The sequence below is a fragment of the Pantherophis guttatus genome, chromosome 3, assembly GCF_059756535.1.
Source record: "Pantherophis guttatus breed Tessera chromosome 3, ASM5975653v1, whole genome shotgun sequence".
NCBI classification, from domain to species: domain Eukaryota; kingdom Metazoa; phylum Chordata; class Lepidosauria; order Squamata; family Colubridae; genus Pantherophis; species Pantherophis guttatus.
In genome coordinates this window covers 116,432,187-116,439,870 of record NC_142065.1, presented here as the reverse complement: position 1 = coordinate 116,439,870, position 7,684 = coordinate 116,432,187, and the positions used below count along the sequence as shown (strand labels likewise).

The following is a 7,684-nucleotide window of genomic DNA, read 5'->3' as shown; positions in this document are numbered from 1 at the left end:
GCGATGTCATCCAGTGGTGTTAAGAGGGCAACCAATGGTTTCTTGTGCCAAATTGATCACTCTCTGTAATGCCTTCCTGTTCGCAGCAGTTAAACCAGTGTACCATACTGTAATGTAGTATGTGAGGACACTTTCTATAGTGGACCGATAGAAAGAGGTCATCAGCCGTTGTAATATTATTATTCTAATATCACAGAGAATACTGATAACATTTATCTCTGTCATTATTTTCTGTTCCACGATCAAAATATGCAGTATTTTTTAAAAAGGGCAAACAAACAAATGTCAAGAAAGTATTTATTATTAGACTTAAGAACATTTGAGGAAAATTTTAGTACAAACCTATTTGTTTTAAGGCAAATGGTCAGGCCTACATATCAATGTGCTTTCAGTAATTCAAAGGAACACACTGAACTGAGACTGTTTCAAATTTGTTATAATATAAAAACAATTAAAAGTGCTTCATGCTTTGACATACCCTACCCTAAATGTGATACAGTTCACAGACACAGTTTAGGCAAATTCTTTACAGCAATACTAGAACTACATACTATTTACAACATGTAAATGGGGTCCTGTACACTAGAGAGGTATGTTTAATAGTATGTTTATGTAAAAACATGTTTTTTCCTCCTTCGTATCTCATTTAATAGTTTCATATAGTAGAGAGAAGACACTTTAATTCTTAATGTAACCAAGACATATTTGAGAATGATTGATAGAAAAAAAGACACTAAAACTGAATTGTTTTAAAATGGAGAGAAAATAATGCTCAACTTCATTCATATTCATTTATGTTCAAGCAGACTTTCTTCGATTTATCTTCTGACTGATGCTCGGTTAAAGAAGAATATTTCTACCAACTCGGTCTTAAGTTAAATATCTGAAAATAGTAAATAATGCTGATCCAAGTCTTTAAGAAAAAAACATGTCAAATATGAAGAATGTTAGCATTCACATTTTCAGTTTCTGTGCAATTTGAATTGGTAGTCTCTGTATGATGGCTTCTAAGGATACTTGAATATTCAGCATTTGATTTTTCTAATCTGCTCTTTTTGCTTGTATCTGGGCAGTTCTGTACATATATCACACGGTTATAAGCTTTAAGTCTTTTCCACAGTTGTACATAAACTTTGCATTGAACATACATGAAAAGAATTCCACCGGTGAAACCAATAGCCACTACTACTAGCTTAGTCCAAAATGGCCATTCTAGAATACCTGGTGTGCAGAAGGATTCAAAATGCTCAGAATTAGAATTTAAAGTTAAATAAAGCTGTAAGTCACTAGAATATTCAGATACATGGCTGCTAAGATAGCAGCAAAAGATTTATGTCAAGATATAAAAGCGTTAAACAAGCATTTAAGAGAAATACATTGGAAAATGCACACACACACACACACACACATATATATATATATATATAATTAAATTTTTCTTTCTTTTTTGTAGGCTTTTATGTGCATATTCTTTCTAGCCAGGTTTTACCTACGTAAGCTATGATGTTAGGCAGCCCTGGTTCTGTGAAATCTCATTCACAAGTTTCTGGGCTTTTTGTTTCTTGCTGACAGACAGCAGACTCTGTGCTGCCCTTTGGGAGACTATATATATACACAGTGGGGCAAAAAGTATTTAGTCAGCCACCAATTGTGCAAGTTCTCCCACTTAAAAAGATGAGAGAGGCCTGTAATTAACATCATAGGTAGACCTCAACTATGAGAGACAAAATGAGAAAACAAATCCAGACAATCACATTGTCTGATTTGGAAAGAATTTATTTGCAAATTATGGTGGAAAATAAGTATTTGGTCACCTAGAAACAAGCAAGATTTCTGGCTCTCACAGACCTGTAACTTCTTCTTTAAGAGGCTCCTCTGTCCTCCACTCATTACCTGTATTAATGGCACCTGTTTGAACTTGTTATCAGTATAAAAGACACCTGTCCACAACCTCAAACAGTCACACTCCAAACTCTACTATGGTGAAGACCAAAGAGCTGTCGAAGGACACCAGAAACAAAATTGTAGACCTACACCAGGCTGGGAAGACTGAACCTGCAATAGGCAAGCAGCTTGGTGTGAAGAAATCAACTGTGGGAGCAATAATTAGAAAATGGAAGACATACAAGACCACTGATAATCTCCCTCGATCAGGGGCTCCACACAAAAGCTCACCGCGTGGGGTCAAAATGATCACAAGAACGGTGAGCAAAAATCCCAGAACCACACGGGGGGACCTAGTGAATGACCTGCAGAGAGCTGGGACCAACGTAACAAAGGCTACCATCAGTAACACACTACGACGCCAGGGACTCAGATCCTACAGTGCCAGACGTGTCCCCCTGCTTAAGCCAGTACATGTCCGGGCCCGTCTGAAGTTTGCTAGAGAGCATTTGGATGATCCAGAAGAGGATTGGGAGAATGTCATACGGTCAGATGAAACCAAAGTAGAATTGTTTGATAGAAACACAACTCGTCATGTTTGGAGGAGAGAGAATGCTGAGTTGCATCCAAAGAACACCATACCTACTGTGAAGCATGGGAGTGGCAACATCATGCTTTGGGGCTGTTTCTCTGCAAAGGGACCAGGACGACTGATCCGTGTACAGGAAAGAATGAATGGGGCCATGTATCGTGAGATTCTGAGTGCAAACCTCCTTCCATCAGCAAGGGCATTGAAGATGAAACAGGGCTGAGTCTTTCAGCATGACAATGATCCCAAACACACCGCCCGGGCAACGAAGGAGTGGCTTCGTAAGAAGCATTTCAAGGTCCTGGAGTGGCCTAGCCAGTCTCCAGATCTCAACCCCATAGAAAACCTTTGGAGGGAGTTGAAAGTCCGTGTTGCCCAGCGACAGCCCCAAAACATCACTGCTCTAGAGGAGATCTGCATGGAGGAATGGGCCAACATACCAGCAACAGTGTGTGCCAACCTTGTGAAGACTTACAGAAAATGTTTGACCTCTGTCATTGCCAACGAAGGATATATAACAAAGTATTGAGATGAACTTTTGATATTGACCAAATACTTATTTTCCACCATAATTTGCAAATAAATTCTTTCCGAATCAGACAATGTGATTGTCTGGATTTGTTTTCTCATTTTGTCTCTCATAATTGAGGTCTACCTATGATGACAATTACAGGCCTCTCTCATCTTTTTAAGTGGGAGAACTTGCACAATTGGTGGCTGACTAAATACTTTTTTGCCCCACTGTGTGTGTGTGTGTGTGTGTGTGTGTGTGTGTGTGTGTGTGTATACACACACACACACACAAACATACATACACACACACACACACATATACATATATCATATACATATATCATATACATATAGGTAGATTTTCACGGGTAGAGGTATACAAGTTTTGGTGTATTCGGGTCTTTTCCCATGTAAGATTGAGAGTATCTTGGTGACGTTTATAGAGAGACAGCAGCTCCGATCACGCTTTCCTCGCACAAGCACGAAGCCGAAGACACCAGCCTGAAGATGACGAGTGGGACCTCGTCAAAATGTTGCCAAGATACTCTCAATCTTACACGGGAAAAGACCCGAATACACCAAAACTTCCATAGATAGATAGATAGATAGATAGATAGATAGATAGATAGATAGATAGATAGATAGATGATAGATAGATAGATAGATAATAGATAGATGATAGATAGATAGCACTTAATTTGCAATAAATTCATTCAGCTTTCATTATTTGAAGAGAATGTTATGCTCATTTCTTTATGCATAGTTTTCAACAGAGGATGACACTGAATTAGGGCAGCTCAGTTCTTGTACACTGTGGTGATCATGAAATTAATCCAAATAAGTCAGCCTGACATATACCAAGATTTGGGGGTTTTTTTGAATCTTGGGGCAGCTGGGACATGATCTGGTTATAGAGGACATTACCGTCAGCCCATTACCATGGACAAATCACTGGCTGAAGCCTTTCAACTTACCAGTGCCACCTATTCTCAGAGGGAGACAAGACCTATTAGTCCAGTCTGCTCAAAACAGCTTGGGGTTCCAGAGGGAGTGAAAGCTTTGATGGGTGGTTTGGCTGCAGCTCTACTTGTTGCCAAAAATTGAGCACACTGATGAGTTCAGGGGTCCTTGGTGCTCTCTGAGCTTTGTTGTTTTCTTGCAGATGTTTCATTACCCTAACTAAATAACATCATCAGTACTAGTGACTAGCACTGATGTTGTTACCTAGTTTGGGTAATGAAACATCTGCAAGAAAACAACAAAGCTCAGAGAGCACCAAGGACCCCACATTTCAACCCTGAGCAACCTCCTTCATTGGTACAAGTGATGATAACACACATTGGATTGCTCCTATGTAGCCACTAGCTGTAAGTCAATCTCTGGCACTCCCTGGTTTTTTGAAGAACTCCAGGAAATGAAATACAGCAAAAGATGCCTATAGTACCAGGGGGAAGACAAGAGTGAACCCAAACAATCACAAGTAAGAGCTCATACTAAGGATTGCACTGTGGTGAAAAGAACAACAGTTACTTTTTGACGCCTAATGCCTAATAGTCTCGCACAGGCTGTCTTAACACATGGGCCTGATGGGCACTTGCCCATGGGCCCAAAGAGCATAGGGGCCGCATACCAATTTGTTGGAAGTGCCAATAAAATAAATATGTTTAATTTTATCAACCATTTACATTTTTATTCCTGTGAGTAGCTGTCATAGGGGCCCCAGTACACTGCTTTGCCCAGGGCCCATAATGCTGTTAAGACGGCAGCACAGAATATGGCACCACTTGCTCCCTCAAAATAATATTAATCAACCTAGCTATTGACTCTATTTATAGCTTCCTGAAAGAGCCAGGTGGGGCCATGATCCATCCTATAGGGGAAGAAACTCATGCTGCAAAGACCATGTCCATCTCATCAGAGTCAATAAGCTCATAAGCATCTCAGATCATTTCACAAAGTATCACTCCAGTTACTTCCTTTGGCTCTGCCAATGAAGCGTCAAGATTTGAACAAGTACAAGTGATGGAATCAGTAAATATTTCATAGCAGTTTGAATAAAAGCTCTTTTGAGCTAACTTTTCTTTGAATAGTATAGTATAAGTCATCTTAAACAGGGCTGCTAAATGACTTTCTGCTGGTGTAACAAGGTTGGTGAAATATAAATACTACACTGCTCTCATCACCACAAGTAGGCCCAAGGCTCCAACTTGCATTCAATCATGTTCATTTGCTATAAGAATCATTTTTGTTCCTGGAGATCCTGGGTAAACCATTACATTTCTTGGGAACTGTAAACAGGGAGACATCTCTTAGGGGCATTGCCCTTAAAGTTGCATATTTCAGAGTTCAATGAGTGATATAGCTATTACTCATACATATAGGCGTGAGTACATCTGTCTGGGAAATGCCCACACTTATTGAAAACTAAGCAGATCCATTCAATACCTCAGGTGCACAATCTTATTATCATATAGAGGTAAAAACTAAATGAAGGCTGATCAGAAAATGTTCTATGACCAATAAGATGTTCCCCTTTCTTTTCTTTTCTTTTTATTATTATTTTTTATTATGCAATTTCCTTTTGACAGTATGGTAGTGTACTGTTGGGGTACAATCTCTTTTAAACACAAATAATAAATCTTATACACATAATAGTTATAACCATTATGTTCACTTATCCTCATTAAACATTTTCTGTTATTTAATTAAACGCTCTGTTCAGTTTTGTCTACAATTAGTTAATATCGAACTTTATAAACATTATATAAACATCACATTTGTAACCCTTGTCCTCCAAGTCTATTAATCATGTTTACTTATCCTCATTATTCAATATTCATTATTTAATTACACACTTCATTTTTATTTACATATCCTCCTTAATTCTAAATGTCACGAGTGTTTCCAGGATTGCTGTGGCTACTTGCCTACTCACAAACAGTATGGTTTCAATCAAGCCATCTCCTGTTTGTAATTACCTGCAAGCCTTCCCCGCCCTAGTTAATTGCAGGTTAACTCCCCATATAAGCAAGGACCTTTTCGCTTGCTACTCGGGCCTAGACTCCTGGTTTAGGCCTAAATGCACAGCTCCTGCAGGAAGCTCAGTGCAACGCCGCAGATGGGAGAAGAATGCAGATAAGGTCTCCAGACGCCGTTGCAGAGAAACTCCCATGGATGCTTGCCTTTTGCTGTTTTGAAGCACGCAAGCTATCATCGGGACTGCTGCTGGACCTTTTTCCTCCCACAAGCTTCAAGCAATGTTTGCTGTTTGAACTGTTTTTACTTCAGGTGACTTTTAGCTGTGAAGTTTGTGCTGCCCCCATTTGGATTGCCTTGATGATGTATCGACGCCGAAGCTGCTTACCTTCATGCTAGCTTTATTCTCTTGTGAACTGTTTCGGTATTGTGGAGAGGGATCTAAGGTGATAGCCTTGCTTCACATACTCAGATAAGACTTTGTTTTTAATGTGCTTTCTTAAAGACATAGTGCTTTTTAAATGTTTTAAAGTAAATTATATTTTACACAAGACGCCTCTGTCAGAATTATTTCAGTCTCAGTGTGTTTGCTCATGAGCTGGTTCACGGTCCGGGGTACCCCTCAACCCCATTTCACAACACTAAATTTCTAAATTCTGCTTCTATTTTCTAACCATTGATAGAATAATTCCCAAGTTAAAAAGTATTATGTTTCCTCCTTATCCTTAATTTTCAATGTTAATCTATCCATTTCAGCACATTCTAGTATTTTCTTTATTACATTTTCCTCTATAGATATATTTTCATTTTTCCAATTTTGTGCGTACACAATTCTTGCTGCTGTTACCACATGTAAAATTAAATATGTATTTCTTTTATAATATTTCTCTGGTAGGATGCCCAACAAGAACATCTCTGGTTTTAAGTCTATTTGTTGTTTTGTCATTTCTTCTAGCCACATTTTTATTTTTAACCAATATATATTTGCTAAAGGACAAGTCCACCACATATGGTGATAAGAACCCGGTATCTGTTTACATTTCCAACATCTGGGAGATATGTTTTGGAATATCTTTGCCATTCTTGCTGGTGGCAGATGCCACCTATAAAACATTTTGTAAATATTTTCGGAGAAGGCGTGGCCAGTGTCACAGCGGTACGACAAGCTCTTTGAGGGCTCTCAAAGACCCGTCGATATCTCAGCTGTCTGGGGGTCCCCAGTGACCTAAGTCGTCCTGTAGGAACGACAAACAAGAGGAGCACAGACTAGTCAGCACAGGGAGATCGCAAACTCCCTGGCTGGACCGGAAGAAGCTCCTCAAACCGGGCAGTGCAGAAAGCGACTACAGAAGTCGCTAGGAAGCTGGGGCAGCCTCAACAGAAGAGGAAGAAAAGAGACAATGTGTGACATCGAGCCGAGAGTGATTTGGCTTTTTTTCTTGAGAGTTTCCCTTCAAATCCACCTGAAAGACCCATAAGGTGGAAAAAACTAGATGAGAGTGAGGGCGGGTGTGTATTCACTCTCACATCCGGTAATTTGGCGGCGAGGAAAGCAAAACTGGAAGCTTTTACTTTATTTTTATTGATTAAGAAGGACTTGGGGAATTTTTAACCTTTTTAAAATTAACAAGAATTTGGATAATGAATTGAAGATTGAATCCCATTTGAATGAAATGTTATAGAATGGTGGTGATTGATAAAAAGAAACTTTGAAACAACAAA

General features: G+C 39.2%; 1 protein-coding gene across 5 annotated transcripts in view; it reads right to left on the bottom strand.

Moving 5' to 3' along the window:
• Positions 1-283: 283 nt before the first annotated feature.
• The window catches only part of LOC117660687 (E3 ubiquitin-protein ligase MARCHF8-like), a 78,626-nt gene continuing 71,225 nt past the window's right edge, over positions 284-7,684 (bottom strand). For all 5 annotated transcript variants that reach the window (XM_034408824.3, XM_034408826.3, XM_034408822.3 and 2 more), the window contains exon 7: positions 284-1,221. In XM_034408824.3, coding sequence (XP_034264715.1) covers positions 932-1,221 — 290 coding nt within the window. In that variant the 3' untranslated portion in view covers positions 284-931. The remainder of the gene's footprint in view (positions 1,222-7,684) is intronic.